The 24,029-nt window shown below is 39.2% G+C and overlaps 1 protein-coding gene across 1 annotated transcript in view; it reads left to right on the top strand.

Moving 5' to 3' along the window:
- LOC139692047 (Ca(2+)/calmodulin-responsive adenylate cyclase-like) overlaps positions 1-24,029 on the top strand; it is a 409,861-nt gene that overhangs the window by 336,525 nt on the left and 49,307 nt on the right. Inside the window, exons 5-9 of the mRNA XM_071590063.1 lie at positions 10,508-10,619; positions 12,115-12,242; positions 18,755-18,913; positions 19,939-20,083; positions 21,238-21,432. Coding sequence (XP_071446164.1) covers positions 10,508-10,619; positions 12,115-12,242; positions 18,755-18,913; positions 19,939-20,083; positions 21,238-21,432 — 739 coding nt within the window. The remainder of the gene's footprint in view (positions 1-10,507; positions 10,620-12,114; positions 12,243-18,754; positions 18,914-19,938; positions 20,084-21,237; positions 21,433-24,029) is intronic.

Here is a 24,029-nt window from a genome sequence, read left to right as displayed (position 1 = left end):
TTGATGGATAACTCTCAGTTTATCTCTGGAAAAATCTCATCACGTTACTTCCCATTTCGTATCTGGGCGCAGGGTAAGGATTCGCCGCGTATCGTTAGCAAATTGTGATGTATAGAAGCCATCGTAGGTGATTTCTGTGAGTAAAAGATGGCATTTCTCCGTCGCATACCTCAAATGTACATATTTGCTAGCGAAACAGTTTAAATTAAAATCTCGTAAGTGATCACTTCATCGTTAAAATGAAATCCTATAGGAAGCGGTTGAATTTTGGAATCGACTCAAAGTACAAAGAATAAATATTCAAGGAATGAAAGTCTTGTCAAAACACTTTTCTCTCAGATTTATTTTTATATAATCATTATTTTTGCAAATAATATTTAATTCAATGAAAATTTCTTGAATCTTGTCGTGCATAAGGAGTGTTAAGGTGCTACGATGGATAGTATTGCAATCGTAGGTGATAAATAACAAATAGATTGATTGAATAACTTACACAAAGGTTCTACGAAGGATAGGAAAATAAATAAGTGTAATGAAAAATCTGAAAAGAAAAAGGGATAAACTTATGAGACACTTTTAGAGGGGCAGTGTCCTAAGGAATGCAGTCATCGAGGGTTAGTTAAGTGAACTGGAGGGACTACAGAGGGAGACCCCGGATATGAGACACGAGGAATAAGTGATGGCCGGCTTCAGAGGTGAAATGAGTCTATACTATATATAAGGAAAAGGTAGGTATATCATCGGTCCAGCAAGTTGAAGGTCCGTGGTTCAACTCCTGGTTTTGCAAACTTTTTTCATTTGTGGTTCGCCCGCCAAGGAGAGAGGGGATTATGCGATAGAAGAATGGAATGGAAAGTTGTTTGCGTCAAGCTAATGTTAAAGATGCATGATCGATCGCTGATGGTGAATATGCAAAATGTGTTCACTTTTATCCCCAAATTCAGATGAAAAACTGCTCTCCGAAAATTCGTGACATTATCCGGAATAGTTTTCTTCGAGTAACCGCATTATTTTAATTGTCTTCGTATGAATGAATATTTCAAGCTGAAAAGTCACCTTGCCACACCCAAACATGCGAAGCGACGACATGGCGGTGTTGTTGTGGAGGCGTGGCGTTGCTCCCAAAGTGGGTTCTTCGTCAGCTGGTGGGTGTCATACTCGCAATGCCATCTCGCCCGAAGACTTTGAGTTCAAATGGAAGAAATACCTCAGCGGATCTCGTTTTTATGATGTTATTTTCAAGTTGTGGTCTCTGCGGGCGCCAGGTTGGCTTAGTCATCTGGTCTTGTCCATCCGCGGGAACGGAATAGTTTTGTGCCCCCGCACGTGTTCTCAGGCGTCACTCTGCAGAAAAAGTCGCCGAGGTCAGGGAGTATTTATTGCGATGGCAGACACATTCAATTCGTCTTTTCTCCTTAGCCATAAGAAATGGGCCCGCAAGCACTTGAATATAATATTTTTAAGTGTTCTCATTGCTTGCCGAGATTATTTTGGGTCTGCAGAGAGACTAAGTTAAGAGGGGAGAAAGCGAGTTAAAATAGCAAGGTGGAGAGGAGAGAGAACGCTTATCCTTGAAACACCGTCCATCGACTAGGGGGAGCATTTATGGCTGGAGCGGTGATGGCGAGACCCCCGACGTGCCTGTTGAAGCCGTAGTAGTCGTCCCTTCATAGCCCAGAGGCCCTGTACTCGCAAGCATAAATATCATTTGTAGTTTTCATTTCTGCGGTGAGGTATTGTGGATCTGAGGTGAGTACGAGGGCCGTGGAGAGGCAGGAGGTAATGGAGCAGAAAATGACGACTCGTGGGGAATTTGAATGGAGGCCTCGAAAACCTTTCGTTTTGAATTATTATCGCGGAGGGGATCTCACGGCCCAAGGCTTTTGAATGCTTGAGTCAGCCAACTTCGTGAAGGCAGAGCGCTTGTTCCCTGCATCAGAACCGACCCCATAAATTCCAGGAGTGTGTTTACTACGATAAACGATGATAAAATCAAAGAAAAGCTCTCAAGCGTCTTCGATACATCTCATTTTCGATGAGACAGCGATAAAAAAATGCATAATTTACATATCGATAGTATATAGAGTAGAGCTGTTGCTATTCCGGTTGCGCCCCAAGAATTTTTGTTTCTTCGAAGTTGCTCTCGCCTCGCGTTCTTTTTGGAGAAAGTTGGCCAGAGACTTGAACTTCTTGTTGATTCTTTTAGCTCCCTTTCACGACAGCATTTATCTGTTTAAGGCTTGCTGTCGGATTTTATGTTTCCCTGCTCGATGGTTGAATTTTATGCTGAAATGATTGATGTTTTCGATAAGGCTAATAATTTTTAATTGTTATACAAAAATCTGGAACGTCCATTCAAGTAATTATGTAATCGATTTCGTGAAACTAGATTATTTGTTTGATTTTCGATAACAATACACGTACAAGCTTAAAAAAGTTCAAATTGAGAGTCATACAACCATTGATTGTTGCGTTCATTGCTTTCATAGTTTCCTAACGGCTAATTGCCAGGACTGGTTAACCTATGGCATACTTGCTATTGCTTCCACGTCTTCGAAGATTCATCCTTCATTCCCTCGAGACCAATATGTTTGTCCCTATGTTGCATATTCATGTGCAAATATATATGTGTGTATATATATATATGTGTGTATATATATATATGTGTGTGTATATATATATATATATATATATATATATATATATATATATATATATATAAACACAGATGTAGATTTTTAGAATATAGAGACACAAAGAAAGGACACTCACAATTTGTTATTTTACGTTTCGACAGCACGGCTGTCGTCTTCAGAATGGCGTTCTCGGGGAAGAGCGGAGAGGATGTGCGGGGGAGAGGTGGGGGAAGGAGAGGTAAAGGGACCAATAGGAAATGAACAAGGGGGTGGGGGGGATATGTAGGCAGCCAATTGATGCATTCAGTGGGCTTGGTTCAGCCCGGGGGGTTTGAATGATTGGGCCACCCAGATATGCGCCATCTCGCGGGTTCTCACCTCTATTATACTCGAAGAGAACGCTCAATATTATACTCGAAGAGAACATTCTGAAGACGAAAGCCGTGCTGTCGAAACGTAAAATAACAAATTGTGAGTGTCCTTTCTTTGTGTCTCTATATTCTAAAAATCTACATCTGTGTTTTTATATATTTGTGTGTCGCCGAAGAGCGTTCCATTTCGAAGATATTTTATATATATATATATATATATATATATATATATATATATATATATATATATATGTGTGTGTGTGTGTGTGTGTATGTATGTATATGTATATATATATGTATATATATATATATATATATATATATATATATATATATATATGCATATGTATGTATATATATATGTGTATATATATATACATATACATATATATATAATATATAAACATATATAATGTGTTGATAAATGTATGTGGGTCGCGGTAATCCAGTAGGTAGAGCGTTGGACTGCTGACCGGAGGGTCCCGGGTTCGATTCCCGGGCAAGGCACTCTAGGCACCTGCAGCTCCACCCAAGCTAAAGTGATTTTTTCGGGTACCAGATCTTCTTGGGAAACCATTAACGGCACAGGGAAAGGAACTGGCCCCCCTACCCTGATGTGTGAATTTCACACGCCGTATAGGGCTTAGTACTGGGTGAACTCTACCATCACCTACTAAACCGACCTTCGGGTTGATTACTGTGTTTATGGTTTAAAAAAATATATATGTATGTATATATATAGATACATACAAAAATACATGCTTATTTATACACATTATATATCTATATATTTATACATTATATATATATATATTTTTTTTTTAAGGTAATCTACCGGTTAAGGTAGGTTTTTCGATGGACACAACTACCAAACAAATATTTTGTGACTACTAACAAAACACAACCCTAAATTCTGGTGTAGAGTAGAATTTAGGGTTGTGTTTTGTTAGTAGCCACAAAATATTTGTTTGGTAGTTGTGTCCATCGAAAAACCTACCTTAACCGGTAGATTACCTTAAAAAAAAAAAAAATATATATATATATATATATATATATATATATATATATATATATAATGTATACGAAGGTAGCACTAGCGGACAAAAACATAGAAACACAAAAATCGAACTTTCTGTAGTCAAGCCACCCACTCCTTCCTGAGTTCCTTCCTTGAGAAATTTGGCTTGTCCATCGAACATTCGAAAACGTGTTTTTCTTTACTTTTTGGTGTTTCTATGTTTTTGTTTTTGCTCCCTAGTGCTAACTTCATATACGTTACATCCCCCCTGACACCATTGCTGCGACTTTCGGGCTGTTGTGTAGATTAAGTTATTTTACTTCATTTTGTTTTTTAAAATCATTTATTTTCATTGCATTTTTGTTTACAGAGTTGAACCCTCTAAGTTTTTTTAAATATTAGTATAAAACTAGCATTTTTTGGCAGATGCGCACATATGTTTCAGGTCCATTTCTTTCATCGTCAAAAGTTAATAATTAAAATACTCATCAATCTTGCCCCATACTCATTTTGCACTAATAATAATAAATGTAATTAATTCAACTTCGGGTGCAGTCCACTGCAGAGAACTCGGTATCACGAGGCAATGGTTGTATTGTCTCGCCGTTTAGTGTGATAACAATACATTCGAATGAATAAATCATAAGTTTAAAGAAATGGTGACAAGAAGGAATTTTATCTCTAGTGGCTGACAACCAATTTTACTGACGAAGCCATTTTTACCACTTTGAAGACACTTTAAACAGTGCTTCCATTGTTACCTAATCCGAAGTTTAAAAGCAGACCGAAATTTCTCCCTCCATTTTGCATCTAGGAGACCCGTTGGTGTATTCCCACACCCCTTGATATCAAAATTTAAAACAAGAATCGAGCCCACATTCTCGTGAAAATGTCAACTCGAAATCACTTCAAGAATTACATCCCTTAGTAATGAGAAAAATTATAAGCACATTTTTGTGACTGAAGTGCATGGACATGGTCTATGCTTCACCTAAACGCATTTTATCGTGAATGACGTGAGAATCAAATGAAATGAATCTGTCATTTCGTGCGTGTGATCGCGTTGAAATGCTTAGCGAGCCTCCTTTCCCAGTCCTCGACCGCCATTCACCCAGCCACTCGACGGCTCCGTGCGTTCCATCGTTCCTCGCGGAACGCCTGTTGAGTCAGTTGATTGCGCTAGGCTTTTCCCGCTTTTGTCGGATGGCTTCGACCTCCGCCGCAGCTTCGCTCTCCGGGAGCAGGCGGACACCTACCACAGTGGCATCGAACCCATTTAAGTGTCAGGAGGCGGCGCTCTTGCCTGCGAGGGCCGGATAACGACCCCGCGGTGTCACCACCTCCTCTCGATGAACTTGGCGCGAGGGCCCAACCCATCCTTGCCGTCCGCGCTCTCGAATTGAGGTGGCCTGTTGCGTGTTTATCGGAAAGGTGCGGGGTAATTGCTCACCTACGGTGCGAAAGTGTTTCCACGCACATTTTAACGCATTTTTCCCGTCATCGGGAGTCACTCCTCAACTATAATATCCCCATTATGTCGTTGTTCATGATACTTAATTAGCGCATTACATTCGATTAATGATTGAGTTGTTTTGCTTCGAATATTGTGCCGATCGTGTATCACTAACTCCTGGGTGAGAAGGAAATTGGTTGAGAATGTCACGTCGGTGACCGAGTGCCAAGATTATATGTTGTAAAATTACATAATAGACCTTAATCTACAGGTATTTCAACCACTTGGTATCACGTGGGAGTGTGTATAATGCCATCATCGTCTGCGCATGCATATCTGATCGTTGAAATCTAAGGATCCATTGGCTATGGAACTTCACCTCGTTGAATGCGATAAAAATGGAGCCCGTTCCTGCATCGCACCTCGTTCCGCGACTCGCACCGTAAAGGCTCGTTCACATTTAACGAGCAAATCCAAATTAATTCGGTTGAAAGCGCACGATCTGATGCACTCGCCGAATTCGGTCTTAGTGTGTCGAATCTAACGATTTCGCATTTTATTCGCCAAAGCCAGCGCGAGGTGAACAAAGAAGGGTGTGGGAAATGATCGTTAGCGGACCCGGGAAAACGCTCGCCCATTCTGCAGAGCGAACGAGGGAGAATTACCGTCGTTCCTAGTAGTAGTAGTAGTTTTGAGGGGAGGCGACCGACAGCTAAGGTCATTTGCGCCATAGGGGAAGGACAGGAAAGGATGAAGGGTGGAGAGAAACCCGGCGTCGGCATTAGCCTACTCTTTACGAAAGGCGCCAAGGGGTCCGCGGCTTAACGTCCCATCCGACGGACGGCGTACTCACTCAAAGTGCCCTCCACAAAGCACCTCAAGTAGGGATCGAGATACCTCTGAAAAATATTCAACACCGCCGGGATTTGAACCCGTGCCCTCAGGGTGGGAAGCCAGTACGTTAGCCCCCGCACCATCTCGATCCCTCCCGTCGTTCCTTTCGCTTAGCTTTTGCATTCGTTCTTCCGTATGCATCGAGTGAGCGAAGTTTCTCGTTTCCCTTCGTGTGCTACATCTGTGAGTTCTAACTTGAAGGCCATTAAATGCAACAGGCTAACGTAAACATGATTCATGGCAATTCATGTACCTCATTGCCTCAATGTATCACCCGATTACATCAAATGGATGCCTTATCAAGGTACGGGAGTGGGGATTCGATTCACTTTGTGCCTTGTTTATATATTCTCAGAATGCATAAATATACGTGTATATCCGTGATGATTTTGTTCGTCTATGCGATACGTGTATGTCTTTAAGAGAAAAGCACTCCGTGCAAAACATCTTGATTTGACTATTAAGAGGACACTGGATCATCGAGATGTTAATATATAGGGTGCGACGCTTAAATACGGACAAGCACGCGTTTCCTCGAATGAGATTTCCTCTTCGGGCTAGCGAAACCGTCCCAGACTTCTCCGAAGCATAATATTTAGCCATAATATCGTAAACAGTTCATCCGGGGTACCCGAAGAAGAATCGAACTATTTCCAAATATGACGCCCAGCGCGAACAATTTCGATAATAGCGGCTCTTCGATTGTACTCCGCACTTGCACATAACATATCGGCCATTTTGTGGGGATGACTGTTTACTAGATGCCTATAGATTTGAATAACGCCAATCGCGACCCCCAGTGGAATAGCGATATGGCAGGATATTCAAATTAATATTTGCCCTTATTTAAACGCTGCACCCTGTACATAGGAGGTCAGATTTAACAAAAAATAGAATTGATTCAAAGTTTCTGAATTATTTCTAAATTATTGAAAATGAAGATCCGCTGTGGGTCTATGGATAATTATTGGATTCAGACTTTTAGTATTAAAATCATTAAAAAAACGTTCCAGATACCAATTTTTTGCCCCCAAACACATGCAGAAATTTATTTTGACCTGATTTTATATAAATTATTCCTGGGCCTTGGAACGGTTTAAGGGTGTGATAGCGAGGAGAATGTTGGGTAAACGACGAGGAAAGAAAAGGCTCATTGTACGGAATGTACATGGCCTATCCCAATAGTAAGTGGAATAAATCCGGGGACAAACATTATTGCAGATCGAAGTACAAATTACTAAAATTCTTTAAAATATAACCTTTGTGCATCGGCACACCAATGCCAGCGCCTCAGCCGGTCGTGGTACGCTTCCTTGAAAGCGTTGACTTGAACCTCGTTCAGGCACCTCGTCACGGTCTCTTTACGTTATCCTGAGTTCCAAAATGTTTTCCTTTCAAGCTCCTTTTTATTCTTGAGAACATAAAGACGTACTGTGGCACCACATCGGGACTGTGGGGCGGCTGAGGCATTGTTACCTTATGGTTGGCCAGGTACTCGGTCACGATGAAGTTGTCGTGGTGCAGCCTTCAGTTAACAAAGATCTCCTTCCTAACGCATTGCACTCTTTTCCTTAGCCTTTTGAGGACTTATACGCAAAACTCAAGTTTTAACTGTCTATTCCTGAGGTACGAATTCATTGTGGATAACGCTTTTTGAGTCGAAAAGGATGACGATAAAAATACCTCTTGTTTTTAGGACAGACCTGCTGCTTTAGGACAGGAGTCTAAGAATGTCTTATTGAAATCCAGGTTTCAGAGTATTTATTCATAATCATGTTAAGTGGAGCTTAGAAATGTAACGGCGCTTAGTTTTGGGTGCATCAAAAAATTAATCTTGAATGGTATACTACTCTTAATGATGCAAGGATTCCTCAACTGGAAGGTCGCGTTCCAGTCGCCGCATTTTAAGAGTAATTCGTTTTCTTTCTTCTATGACCTAGCTTATCATCAGATTCCGATTGTATGACTTCTAGATTGATGATTCATAGACATGAAAATATTTTTATTGAATTGTACTCGAGTCAACTAGGAAAATGTGAGCCTATGCTTTTATGTTTAAGCCTTCGAGTTTCAGTTCTTCTTTGCTATCAATAAAAGGTTCGATCTTCAGTCGCCCGTGGTTTAGTCGACGCAATGGTATTTTTCAAGGTTGCTGTGTGGGGCATATCATGGCTCAACGTTTCCCTCGCGTTGTACTCGTCATCTTCAGGGCAGAAGTAGGCATTTGTTCTGGCTTCCTCCTATAGCTTTTTTCCCTTCTCTTTTTCCGCCCGATGCCTCTGGCGAGCGAGCGTTGTTGTCTATGTTTTGCGGCCTCTTTGCTGCCTCTTTTTCGCGGCTGACCTCGGTGGAGGCCGTGATGCCATTCACTTTCCGCCCGTGGAGGAGAGGTGCGTATCCACGCGTGTGACGCAAGTGGACGCCGGTTAAAGGCCATTTCGCATTCTATAAAAACTAACGAGCTAGGCGTGGAAAATAGAACTCCTATTATCTTCGCCAAAACGTATGTTTTATTCCCGAATACCACTCCGTTACCCGGTTCCTGAGGGTCTGCGTTGAGTGAAATGCGTCACTGCGTGTTATTCACGTCACCTCCCTAGCTTCCATGGGCCTGCCAGTATGAAGTGGCTCTCCTGGCGCGGTTATACGTATGGCACTTGATACACCCGTCCGCCAATAGCCCACTGGCGCAGCGTGTCTTTAGCTGAGGGGGAACAGCTCTTGCAGCTTTCCCAAGGTGCCAACGCGAGTCGCGCTTTCCTTCCCGAGGACTTGTAGTTATTGCGCCTGTTTTTTCAATTTTCACGGGGAAAAATGGCAAAGGTTGCAGGATTTTTTTCTTTTTTTACATTTTCGTTTATATTCATTTCCTGTGATTATTTCTGGAGCCGTAGGCTTTTTTTAAATAAATTTTCCCGTGTATTGAACTCCATAGTCGTTCCACCGCATGAAGCTAACCCGAGATGGTCAAATTGGGTTTTTCCAACCGTCATGAGTTCTTCGTTATCCCTTGATTAAGGTATTTACCGTGTAAGATATTCGTAGGTATTTACCCTGTTCCTCACCTGCGTCACCACCTGGGATTTCCTGCTCTGTTCTTTTCGAAAAACCTCTTTTGATATCCTCATAGGTCGTTGATTCATCTAAACTGTTTTTTTTTGTCCATGCCATTTATTGACATACCCATGTTTTTTCCCCGGTGTCCTTTCGTCATTCATTCGGGAAGAATGGGACACTTATAAATGTAATTTAATTTTTGTGCCAACTGGATGTAATAACTTTATCTCTCCATATCTAAATTATTTATAATAATTTTTTTTATTTTGAATCTGAGGGGCATGATTGCATATTGGACGGAATTACTCCGATTTTAGTCCCAGTAAACTTTCCCTAAATCGACTCGAGTACACTCCTGTGATGTTTCTGAATGACGCGAGACTAAAAGCATTGCTATAGTGTAACTTTTTTAGACATTGCTTAGAGCCTGAAATTCCGGTGGCGGCAGATGCAGTTAAATTAGCCTCGCGAAAGACTGCGCTTAAATCCGCTGAGTCACTTAAGACTGGGATGTTTTACGAGTGTTGGGTATTTCTAATTACGGATAGTTAATTGCGGATGGGGATTAGAATTACCTACGTCTACTGCTTACCTTAGCTCAATGTTACGCACGCGCATGTCTTTCTTGGAGTATGCTATTCATTCTTAACCGCTGTCTTGGATGAAGCTAAGTCAACAATAGGCAATCATATCTGGGAATATCATTCATTTCTACGGCAACCTAGATCGACACCGAACGGAAATCGTGATTCCAATTCCAACATTTATTCTGTTTATGTGGGATAATTTCTTTGGACGTTTTTTTCCGCTCTTTGGATTTCTGTAAAATTTCTCTTAAATTGTCTTTAATATTTCGTCGAAAAAAAATAATTTATCGTTATTTTTTTCTTTGTAAAAAATATTTATCCTATCGGCAGTATAGTAATGGTAATAATATACGTTTTAATGTATCTTTTCTGAAATTTTATCCTGAGATTATTCAAATTGAGGTTCAAATATTATTTAATTATCATCCTCGTCACACCCGAAAACTATATTTTTTGAACTCTTTATTGACCTTATGTTTTACTCTTTTCAGCATTCTGTTCGCCGACATCGTGGGTTTCACAGTTTTAGCATCCCAGTGCACGGCTCAAGAATTGGTCCGACTTCTGAATGAGCTGTTTGGGCGTTTTGACCAGCTTGCTAACGTAAGTACTTCAGAATAGACCGTCAACTTGGAAATAAGTAACGCTGTTTCCTGTGTGATATATCATAAAAATGTCAATATCTTGGAAGTGGTCGGACGTTGACAAAGTTATTTATTTTTTCTAATTGGTTAGTATTGCCCTGAAAGTCTTGCACAAAAGGTCCCTTGACTCTCTTAACTAATCACTTTAAAAGAACAACCAATTTGTTTTCGGGATATCTAATCGCACTCCTAAGGTGACCCCAGAATAAAGCCTAAGGTAACGAATGTGGAATTTTGGCTTGAAGGTGTAAACATTGCGGGAAAATGGGAAATCAGCGGCTTATATGCCATTCTTATGTTTCATCATTCCGAAGCCTCTTATTTTGAAGTATGATATGGTGCTTTCCCGGCGTATTTGCTTCATGAGTTTTCTTGGGTCCACCGGGTCCGGGGTTCCATATTGGCCGACGTTTCGATGCCCGACTCGTGCATCTTCCTCAGGGTAGATCCCTCATCTGCCATGAGGACGATGCACGAGTCCGGCATCGAAATGTCGGCCAATATGGAACCCCGGACCCGGTGGAAGACCCGAGAAAACTTCATGTTTCTTATTTTAATTGGATAAAATTCCGTCACTTAATTGCTGGTTTACATTTAAAAAATGTAAAATATTTTAGCTTGGAATTTTATTTTACACCTTCTAGTATCCTTATGGATATTACCCCAGCAATGTATTTCTTACAGTTGTTCAATGGCCTTAAAATCGAGTATTTTTATCTCAATATTTTATGTTTATTCTTAAATTACGCTCCAATTGTAAATTCAGTTACTAAACGCCTCTTTGAAATGCTCAAGATTTCTCTACGCCATCAAATCATTCAAGGCTCTCAATGTCTGCGCATTTTGTTCAAAAAATCATCCGATGCTGATGGGTCTATTGAATCGGTTGAATAAAAACGAACAAAAAATTAATGAGACCCCACCTCTGCTATGTTAAGCCCAAAATGGAGTGCAATAGCACGAGAAACAAAATAACCGTGTGGCTATCCTTGTATTGCATGTTTTTTTGGCTCCTCCTTTTTCCCTTACCATGGATGAAAAGGTCGACTCCCTCACTCTCCTGACTATTAGGTCGCATTGGTCGTTTTATCCACGCCTAAAAAAATTTCAAATTTTAATAAATAATATTAATTCTATGGTTGACTATTGATCCCTTTACGTAGCGGAGGGTAAAAATGACCCAGATATTACAAAGTCTCTGTTGTTTTCATTTGGCCATCATTCGGTTGATTTTCGGGACCTCATGCCCTCTTAATGCTTCCCTACACAAATTTCCCAATTTTCCTATTCTCCTTCATGTGGGGTCTAATATATATGGAACTACCTCTATTTTTCTATTTCCGTACACTAATAAGTGTTCTACGTAATGCGATCAATAAAATCCTTGAAATATTTTTGCACTTTTAATATCTTCCGGTGAAAATGATGAAACCGTTCCAAATTATTTTCCATAGGACAATCACTGTTTGAGGATAAAAATTCTTGGAGACTGTTACTACTGTGTGTCAGGTTTGCCTGAACCAAGATCGGACCACGCCCACTGCACCGTTGAAATGGGACTGGACATGATCGATGCTATTGCGTGAGTATGCCCTGTTATTTCTAAAAAAAAAAAATATTGTTAGGCTCAATTCTTTCGGTGACGATCGGCCCCTCAAATAATACTTTGTCATGCCGACTTTGCTAGCGGTTTTTTCTCTTAATGGCTAACTTTTATGCGGGGTGATTCCAAGATATAGGTAAAAATTCAACGGACAATTATTCACCTTTGAAATAAAACCACTTTGTCCGTGAAAATGGCAATGCCAAATATTTGCTATTTCTATTAAGCATGAACGCCTACCTTATACCTTGGATATTGTTCAGTTATCTTCAGCTATTTATTTCTGAAACTATCACTTAGGAGCTGTAGAAAAATTGGTATAAATTCGTGCACCTTTGACCGTCTTGCTGAGAATGTTATATATTAATCGAGGATGGAAATGATTGGAGCATACTAATGCTGTATCACATGCATTGACGCTTCTGAACACAAATGTGATTGATGATTTTCTGCCTATTTGCGGAAATATACACGTGTATGTTTGACTGAAATGCAGTGTGGGCGTGACTTTTCTCCCCAACGCGTACTTCTGATTCAACTGTATTGTGAATTTAAGCTGCCACTGATGAAACTATTCATCAAATAATTAGAATTCATGAGTGGAAGACAACGAAGGTCCGCGCAAAAGATTGTTTAGCATGCGTTGACTGAAGAGTGACCACATCATAACCCATACCACTCCATAACCAAAAATATGCATCAAGAGAATCAAATCATAACAACGATTACGTCCTGAGGAGGCGTGCGGGTTGTACCCGAAATGTTTAAACCTGGCCGATAGACCATGTCGGCTACGATCTCTTCGGATGTTTGCAATCGCTTTTCGAAGGCAACCTGGCGAGGAATTATTGACGAAGAGATTGGAGTTGAGTTTCAATTCAATTCAAGTAAGTAGAAGGTTTTCTCTGTTCTGTAGATTTTGACGGGAAAAAATTTCTGCGTGCTCCCATGGAATTCTCCAGAGGAAACCCTAAGATGTGTATGTTTCCCTCGCCATTTAAGATGCCGAGAAAAGATTTTTATTTTGATTAAATGGGAAACGTCCGGAGAGCCGTGCAGAGCATATCGAGCGTAATTGACGCCGGCACCCTGTGTGACTGCCCTGACACGCACACTTCCAATCGATCGCCGTTTCCTCCGAAGGTGACGGGAGGCGGGGCGTGTGAATCTCGAATGCGTGCGTGCAAAAGGGAAGAAGTGCCATGGTTCGTTTGGTGGCGTGTAACCCCATCCGGCCGTCCAGGCAAATTACGAGGGCCTTGTTTGGGAAAATGTAATAAAATAATCCTGCCCAAAGATAACGTCGGTTGAAAGGATTCATTGTCCGTTTCTTGTCCGCGATTATGAAAACGTGAGATTCAGATCAGAACATAGTGGCAAGATGGATGTTGTTGTGTTTTCTGGCCTCGGCGTGCTCCTTGAGGAGAAGAGGACGTCCGAGGCATCGCAGCGCGCTCGCAGGAGTTCGGGTCACATTCAAAGACGTCCTCCGGAAGAAACATTCGACTTAATGGCCCGTCGGATGAAGAGGAGAATGGCTTACGTATTAGTGGTGACCCCGACTGCTCTGGGCACCACCGCTCAGAGTAAATCAGGAGAAGAATTTTACTCACTTTTTTTGGACATGGTCCAGCCCGAGCTGCCCCTCTGCGCCTGTACATACGTTTCATCGCCCACTCGGGAAATCTCCGACGAATCCAGAACCCAGATAAACCATATATTCGGTGCGTTGACAATTTCACCTTCACAATGTGGAATATTACAGTAATTATTACATTATTTGTGCTAAAATAGATGAGCATGACGTCGTCTACATCTAGTCGCCCCATTATGGATGGGTAAGCCTCTGGAACTATAAATTTTCAGTTGCAATCAGTAGAATATTGCATATGGTCGCACTTTTAACTCTGGTATTGACGTTTAATTTTGAATTGTGATCGGTACATCAGCTGTAAGGCATGTTTTTCGCTGCACGCATATGAATACCGAATCATGAATATTTTGTGTGTCGCGGTGTAGTATATGCGTTGAATGAACCCATGTTCATTGCATACAGAGTGTCTGCCGTCATATTTTGGATAAAATTGTTAAAATCTGAAACTTTTAAACAGTTTCAGTAACATAATTTACTGGACTATAGTAACCAAGCTAAAAGATGATCAGGATTTGGTTTCAGAGCAACAACTCAGCGTTGTTGCTCTAGCTAGTCATCGGGGTTGGCAACTTCTTAGACTCATGGGCCTCACTCACGCCTCGTGGGCGTAGAAGTCGGAGTGAAAATTTGCATATACATAAACTGTAGACTTAATTATAATTAAAAGTGGGACAAAGAAATGAGAAATAAGTACTTGTTCATTAGGTCGTCAAACTATTGCCTCAATTACGATCATTTGGGCTTCGGGGGAATGGAATAAGAAAAATGGAAGCGTTGATGAATACAAAAAATGTATAAAATATTAGGTATTTCCAAGTGCGAATATTAGGGATGCCATAGAAGGCGCATTTTCCGGTGGCCCCGGGGCATTGTTCCGCCTGCGCCCACCTCGTTATGGCACAGCGCCCATATACGTACTTAAGCCCGCCACTGCATAAATACGCTGCCTGTTTTTTTTCTATCCCTTTAGGTTTATTCGAGAGAATTTACGTGATATTTTTAATTTTTCTTTTTCACTACGAGGCGTAAAATAAAGAGAACAGTCACAGTTTTCTCTTTTGCCCCCCTTTCCTATGCATTCCTCGTAATCCTAATGCTTAGCCGTTGATATTTTATCACATTTTTTTAATCGTTCACCAGACACAGCGGTAGTCATATTTTTAATTAAGATGCCCCCAGCCCAGATATAACAGTTTTAATCCATGCTGTCAGCACCTATGTCTTTTTTTTGCAATCCCGGCTTGCGTCTGGAGGTGAAATGGTATTCTTACCAGTTCTCCCGCCAACGCTCCGGCTTAATTTTCTTCCTTCCTCGCCTGTGACTCGAGCTGACCTGTTGTTATGTCGGCCGACCGTATATGGGGCAGCTGTGGCCATCAAAAAGCCATCATCCCTCGCCGGACTCGCTCCCCGCCCCGCCGCCACCGTCGCACGGCATGCCCACTCCCACCCGCCTCCCTCCCGCCCCTCTCACTTGCTTCAAGATTAACGACTCCTCATTGAGAAACCATTTAAAGCAACACATTTTTTACGCGCGCCTGACATTTATATTCCTCCTACCATTTCATTAGCTGAAAGTTTTTTTTTTGTTTGCTCATTTAGCCTCATTACCGTGATGTAAATTATGTAGATATTTTTACGGCTGTCCACTTTGCCAGACCTGGCCGCTTTTTTTTGTTGTTCGTGAGTGGCGAATGCGGCCATTCTTCGCCAACTGTGAAGAAATTGCGTCCCCGAAAAGTACCGTGCATTTGGCGATGGCTCAATCCAACATTGCATTGAAAAAGACGACTTTAAGGAAAATGGTAAAAATGTCATTAAATAAGCATGTGATACTAATTGAGCCATTTTTATTTTTTGCGGGGATTAATACATCCAAGCAAATGATGAGGGAAGAAAGAATTTTAATCGACCAAAATGAATACCAGGGTGGTCATATAAAACGCTGTTACCAGAAACCTGTCTAGCAATTGGTGAAATAATCTCACTCAAATAGTTTATGTACTCAAACCGTTTGGGAAGAGCACAAATCAAATAGGGTAAATTTCATGAGTTGAATGCATCTGGGATAATAAATTAAGTTAGTCTTCATTGATGAGGCCTGTTTAAAAGCAATTCATTATACTCAAAGTAGTTCCTTTATTAACCTGTGGCAAGTTTTCCTTCACAACCCAATAAACCTCATTGGGCATGGTATTCCAAAGTGTAGAGTGCTGGACTGCTAATCGGTGGGTCCAGATTCGATTCCAGGAATCAACTGAGCACCTTCAGCTTAACCCTAGCTGTGTGATTTTTCAGTTATCGGATCATCCAAGGAAATCCAAGGCTGTATAGGGAAAGACCCTGGCCCCCATATCCTAATGTATGAATGTTACACGCTGTATAGTGCTCAGTCATAAGTGAGTTCAACTGTCTCACCTATCGAACCAACCCTCGGGTTAATTACCATGGTTTATAAGCGTGGAAGGTCCTGCTGACCGGAGGGGCCCGGGTTCGATTCCCAGGCAAGGCCCTCTGGGCACCTGCGGCTCCATCCAAGCTATGTGATTTTTCAGGTACCAGGTCTTTCTGGGGGACCATAACCGGCACAGGGAAAGGAACTGGCCCCCCTACCCTGATGTGTGAATTTCACACGCCATCGGGCTTAGTACTGGGTGAACTCTACAATCACCTACGAAACCGACCTTCGGGTTGATTACAGTGTTTACTCTGTGTATTGAATATATATGTATATATACATATATATACATACATATAAGAGATGGAAGGAATATATAGAAGAACTGTATAGTAAAGAACTTAGACAATCAAAGTTAGACTTAGAAAAGGAACATGACGTAGAGAAAGATAGCTTAGGTCCAGGCATACTCGACGATGAGACAGAAAGGGCATTAAGGGAGATGAAGCTAAATAAGGCCGTGGGGGTGGATAACATTCCTGCGGAACTACTGATATGTTTAGGAGAATGTGGGAGGAAGAGGCTATATGGGCTGATTTGTAGTATCTATGAGGAAGGAATCTGGCCGGAAGACTTTGTAAGATCAGTTTTAGTTCCTATTCCGAAAAAGGTAAAGGTTACATCATGTGAGGACTACAGGACAGTAAGTTTGACATCCCACGCAGCTAAAGTTGTTCTAAGGATCATAAACAAAAGGATAGAGAGTAGGGCAAATGATTATTTAGGGGATGATCAGTTTGGGTTGAGGAAGGTGAGAGGTACGCGTGATGCCATTGCAGTAATGAGATTATTAATCGAGAGAGATATAGAATACAACCAGGAGGTATTTGCCTATTTCGTAGATTTCGAAAAAGCGTTTGATAGAGTGAATTGGGGAAAACTAATGAGTATATTGCAGAAAATAGGAATAGATTGGAAGGAAATGAGGCTAATCCGCAACCTGTACATGTCTCAGACTGCTCAGGTGTGAGTGGGGAACGGGGAGTCCGGATGGGCAGGGTTAGGAAGAGGAGGAAGGCAGGGTTGCCCAAAATCACCGTTGCTGTTCAACCTGCATGCAGAGGAAATGATGAAAGAGGCATGGGAAGAACTGGAGGTAGGAATTAAAGTGGGCGGAGAATCCGTAAAATCAGTTAGGTTTGCTGATGACCAAGCTTTAGTTTGTCAGTCAGCCAAGGGGTTTCAAGCATTGCTGAGTGAATTGGAAATTCAGTGCGACAGGTATAGGATGAAAATCAATATCAATAAAACAAAGGTTTTGCGATTTTCTAGAAAGAAAAAGGCAAAGCTAAACATTAAAATAGGAGGGCAAAAACTAGAGCAGGTAGAACAGTTTACGTATCTCGGAAGTGTTTTGGACCAACTCGGTCAAAGTAGTAGGGACGTAAGGAGAAGCGTTCTCCTGCGCCTTTTCTCCTGCTGCTGCTGGTTTTCCCTTGCAAGGATTTCGTGGGATGGCGACCGCGGAAGCCTTGCCTCCCCCGCTGCCGGGCACGGGGCACGTGACTAGCCTTCAACGTGGGCCATGGTTTCTGCCACCCATCTCGCGGCACACCCCCGAATCCCACAAACAAATGACGAGTGAAAACCACTACATCATTGAAAGGAGAAGGCATGAACCACCGCATCAATAATTTTTTATTTGAATAAAATTTCAATCATAATGAATGAAAAATAAAAACTTTGTTCGTCGTTGTTGTTAGTGGTGGATTGGAACAAAGTTTTTCTTTTTCATTTATTAAAATGAACTTCCACAAAGTTGAGGCTGAAACTATTGAGAAAATTTCACTCATTTACCGCTCTGATAGGACCCTATTTTTTATTTTCTTCACACTCCTTTCACTTGGACGGTAACAGAAGTGCTGGCCAAGGATAACATATTCATAGCCCTTCAGTTTGAAGCGGAACAACAAACTCTGTTTTGGAACAACTCGGACTAATTTGTCTTCTCCGATAATTTTGAAGGTGTTTTATGTCTCAAATATGATAATGCCTCCCAAGATTAAACCGTCTGCATTACTATCTATTCATATGAAGAAACTACCTCCATGTATGTATATTTTAGGCCTTTAATGAGGCTAAATTGCTAAATCCTATCCCAGCCCAAATTAGAAGAAATTTTTCTTATTATCATTAAATTTTTTTTCGTTTGTTCTTCCTGGGCAGAGGGAATAATTTCATTCAAATTTCCATCCCTAGTGCTTTTGATAAGATGTTGGCAGCATGTCATATTTACAGATAGAGGACATTGGATTAATTCAATTCAATTAAAATGGTTTAGCCTCTGTTTTTTTTGTGTAAGCAAGAATTTATGTATTTATTAAGTTTCTTCCTTCTGCTCACTAAAATAAAGTTTTCTTCGTGTGTGTTGCTGTTTAGTTCTGTGGTGGAAGCAACAGATGTGCATCTCAACATGAGAGTTGGAATTCATAGTGGCCGTGTGTTATGTGGTGTCCTTGGGCTGCGTAAATGGCAATATGATGTATGGTCCAATGATGTTACCCTTGCCAACCACATGGAAGCTGGAGGAGAACCTGGGTTTGACACTATTTTTATCTTAGATAGTTTGTAATAAGGCTAATGAGTAAAAGCTAATGATACCCTTTGGCACCATTTAATGTCTACATTTCTTTATTTATTTCCCCTCACTAATTAAATGTTTATTACATTGCTGTCTAATTTCTAAAAAGTTGCTCATGAAACATGATAATTTGCTTCATATTCGCCTAAGTTATGTCTAATAATCAGGGCTGGGATTTCAGTAACCTAATATCTGAATCATAAAATTAGGACAACCATAATAGTCATCATCATTTATTTAGGGGTAAAATACCCATTTACAAATGTACATGAAAGAATTGTTTCATAGAAGTGCAAAATTCATCACAAAGTAAAATGTTTCAATGATATTATAACATTCTCTCACAAGGGCAAACCAATGATGATAACATTAGGTAACATTAGACTTAAAATGATATCGCAATAAATGGCATTATATATGCATACTCTTGTTTACATAAAAATTGCCTTAGGTGAAAGAGTGAAAAAAAATCTGTATAATGAATATCATTTATAGTTCTAATCACGTGTAATATTTTTTCAGGATAGTCATGTAAGTTGATCAATTTATGAAAATCAATGTTTTTAAAATTACAGATCTCGTATATGATAAAGATGAATTATAAAAGTAATTAATTCTAGTATAGTCATTGCATCAACCATATTATTCAATAAGTTATACAAAAATATTTTGCTGGCATATTTCCTGCATTGCTTCTGCTGCAATGATTAAAAAAATAAAAACTGACCTGTTGTGATAGTAAATGGAAACTGTTGGTAAGTCTATTCAAGGCAATCTTGGTGGATTGCTTTTCAACTCTTTCAATACCATAGTAATATGGATATCATTGGACTTCACGGTACTCTAGTAAATGCCTCATCAATATAAAAAAATGTCCTCAGTGAATTGGCATTCTTAAAAATTTTAGAAAACCAAGTTGTATCCATATGATTTATTTAGAATGTAATTTATTTTAGTTTGAAACATTTTTTTTCCTTGACAGGAGGGTCCACATTACACGTGCTACACTCAAGTACTTGAGTGGAGAATATGAAGTGGAGGCTGGAAATGGTGGCTCTCGAAGTAACTATCTACGTGATAACAGTGTGGATACGTTCTTCATCATTCCACCCCCAGCCAGGAGAAAGGTTAGTTGAATTCGTTCAGTTAAAATGGAGTTTACTATCAAAAAAGTGGTTAGGGTGGCTATAATCTTCCCACTTCCCAGCCCTACTACACCTCAGATAAATGTCCAGAGGTTTCAGCAACTTTCAGGCTTCCGGAGATCAAAGCAGTATTCAAGTTCTAAGTCATGTATCATGCTGAAAGCACTTCAGAAGTAATGTTAAATCGAAATTTTGGTGAAAAAATAAGTACTTCTGAGCTCAAAACAGAAAGTTAGGATTTAAGTATATTTTCTTTCCACCTTTTCTTCACATCACAGTTTCTTTCGATCCAGATAATGTACATATTTCAAGCAGTGCAAATGTCATCAGGAATTACATTTGTCCTGCAATGACTATTGGCATCAATGGCTTTAAATCATGCATGTAAATTAATCCCTTTTTGTATTTTTAAGCCCAAGAATTGATTATTGTTCATTTTTTATGTAATCATTTCTATTAAGGGATCTGAATTGATTTCAGAATCCATAGCTCTAATATTCCTAGTTACTTCCCAGAACATATAACTAAAGTATTAAACTCGGAGCTATATTAACTCCTGCTTTCATGTATATAATTACATGGTTAATGTTATCATGCAATGAGGGCAAGGGATGTGCTCCATATGATTTGCTGAGGGGGAGGGATATTGACAAAATGGCAAAATATTTCTTTGCAAACTGAATGTTTCTTGGTATTTATGGTAATTCCCTTATCACAAAAATGCAAAATATTTGTATGGCGATGTACATCATGGGATATTGCTGTTGTTGGAGCATAGGAATCTATGAATGCCCCAGACGTTAAAGATCCTATCCTAGATCTGAAAGTAACTACATAAATATTAGAGTGTAGCTGGAAATTCATTTAGACTGGGGCATAAGTTTGCTACTTATTTCAACTTATCATGAAATAAATTAATGTTTTGTGGACATTTATTTCTTTTCCAAATTAATACCTAATGAAAATTCAGTGAATCTAGAGATAGAAAGTTTCTGGTAATATTAATGTACTTGGCCAAACATGTTACGTGAATGAGTATTTGCCCTGAAAGTGTATTTTGTAAGTATGGAACTTAATAATGGAATGATGGATAATATAGCTTCTAAAATATTAATGACACCTTCTATTCCTCCTAGATTCGTGGCATGGGTGGCATTGGAGGGGGCCTTGGTGGTATGGGGGCATCTGGCAGACGGAAACTCTCATTCAAAAATGTCTCCAATGTTGTAGTCCAGTTGCTCCATTCAATTAAATACTCAATGGAAGTACCTTTCTCAAATATGGCAGCTCCATTAAATCCAGCAGATGCATCTGCTGCTACTGCTCGTAAGGTGGGTTTTGTTTTAATGTTTAAATATCTTTTACCCTTCCTAGAGCTGGGTAGTAGTCCATAAATATGTTTGCTAAGTTATGCTTTGCATTTTAGAATCATTATGTTAAATGGAAAAGACAAGTTAAAATGTCGTGATGAATTATAATTCAAGTATAATTACATGTTTTGGGTGAATTTTAAAGTATAATTTATGGATATACCTGTACATATGTCAATGTACTTAGTACTTTTGTGTGCTTATACCCTAGGATGCAGTGTTTGGTGTTATGCTTTATGTCAAATAGCAATGTTTTATGTTAAATGCATAAAGTAATTACTCCAAATTAAACCAGTGAAAATTTTCCATGTCTAGGTACCTACTTATTGGTTAGCAATGTTTTTTTATACCCAGCTTTGACCATTTACGATTTCAATTTTAGGTATGTTTAAAATTATTATCTGGTACATGAAATTTTTAGTGAATATTTTGAAGTGCTGGCTAGTTATTTTAATTATTTTAACAAGATTGATTTGGAAGCTACTATAGGTAACCCGAATGTATTGTTCAAAGATTTATTGGTTTCATAATTTAGCAGTTTTAACAGAGAGATTCGATGTTGTTCTCATTTAAAATTCTTATTTTTCATGTGTCATAACAATAAGAATGCCACTAAACAGTTTTCATGTTTCTGGATCACATCTTAAACTCTCTTCATTAGGCCCAAGATAAGTTTCAACTTTTAATCTTTCTCGTAGAAGTTTACAATTTAAATTCTGAGCAATTTAAAACTTTGCTTGAAAATAAAATTTATTCTGAATAAGAAAAATAGAGTACAAATTGTATTTATGTGTTATTCATTGTCTATGTCATTTGAAATTGGAGAAAATAATGAACCTATAAAAACATTATATCTGAAAATGTATGTTTTCTGACACAGAACACAGCAATTTAAAGTTTGATTAGATATCTTGAGAAAAAATTTCTGCTGCTATAAAAGTTAGGTGTCCACTGATTCTCAACTTTACATACTACATATGTGCATTATCATATACTATTTGAGCATTTATTTATTTACCAGAGTAAAATTAATTCCTAAAGAAAAAGTAGGTGAGAACAGAAAACAATCAATTATCAAAATGATCTGTAGAGTTTGTTTGCTGTTCCTGTAAGAAATGTAGTGTATTAATATCTAAGAAAAATGCCAAGCCATATGGGCTCTGTTGAAACAGTGTAATGCCCTAAAAGTTAAGATGCCTGTTGTTATTGAATTCTGCGCCTAATCTTTCCATAACTCAGCAATGGGCTACTGAATGAGACTCCAGCAGTGTTATTTTGTAACTAGTAAGTCACTCAAAGCCATTCTTCAGATGGCATCTAAAATGGTATCAACTGCGGCCAATTCCATATCTGGCATGAGAGAAGCTTACAAGTAAAGTGAATTTAATACTCTGACATTGATAGAAGGTTGAAAAGAAAAGTATTTTCTTTCAGCTAATGGAGAGTAAGCAATTTTATAGTATCAAGCAGAGATTATATGCTCATTGCTGTAAAACATATGTATACTCTTTACATTTAATTATTAACATTATTAATATCATAAATTCTTGTTGTATTATAGTCTTGATATCAAATCTAGAGACAATCAATAAGTTGTATGATTTAAGATATCTATGTAATAGCCACTCACATCACAGTATTATGGAAAGTAGCTGCTGATACCAAGTTACACCAAAAAGTACCGAGCAACTGAAGGCAAATCTGAGGGCATAAGGAAATCATTCCCAATACCTTATTGGTCGCTATCTTCAGTCATAAATCTTGCTGTGAATAAAACTTACTTTAGTGTAAAATGCCACTTAGTTAAATTTCCTAAATATGAATGAAATGCACTTTGTAATTCCCTGCACTTTATTTAAAAAATTCAACCCAGGTTTCGACGTTAATGTCATCATCAGGTGGTTATTTCATTTCAATATATGAGCCAGTGTTTAGATGGAGCGGAGGAGTTTTTTTTTGTACTTTATTTTCATGGAGCAGAGGTTTTGTGCTTTATTTACACACTCTGCATATTTTACTGGAATAATTCCCTGTAATTCATGACAAATAGAATCCAGTATGTATTTAAATCTGGAAAACTGAGTATCATTAACAGAGAAGCCACTCAGATTAAGAATAGATGTCTGAATTTATTTTGTTTTGGATAAAAATGTGCGTAGCATCATATAATGCTTATCACTGCAATGATAACTTTCCCATAGCAAAATATTATAATCTTCCATGCAAGGAATAATATGCGGATTGGAAGATGTTTAAATTGAACTTTTTATTGGAAGATACTTCTTAAAATTGCATTTTTACTTTCACAAGAAGTTTTATTGCTTGTTGACAAATATATAATCAAAAAACTGAGATACTACTTATTGAAACAGCTACTGTGCTGATGATGTATAAGGAGAATAAATAGTGAGGTTGTATTCTACTTTCTGTGCTATATTTTAGTTCATTTAATGAATTTAAACGTGTAATCCTCCATTCTTCAGTCTGAGTTTTTGACAGCAAAGAGTTAACATTTATGACTACTCTTCTAAATGGATTTGACTGAAACTTTTTCAATC

Source organism: Hetaerina americana, unplaced genomic scaffold (assembly GCF_022747635.1).
Source record: "Hetaerina americana unplaced genomic scaffold, ioHetAmer1.1.p SCAF_4, whole genome shotgun sequence".
Lineage (NCBI taxonomy): Eukaryota > Metazoa > Arthropoda > Insecta > Odonata > Calopterygidae > Hetaerina > Hetaerina americana.
The sequence above is the reverse complement of the archived record's forward strand: the minus strand, read 5'-3'. Positions and strand labels throughout refer to the sequence as shown.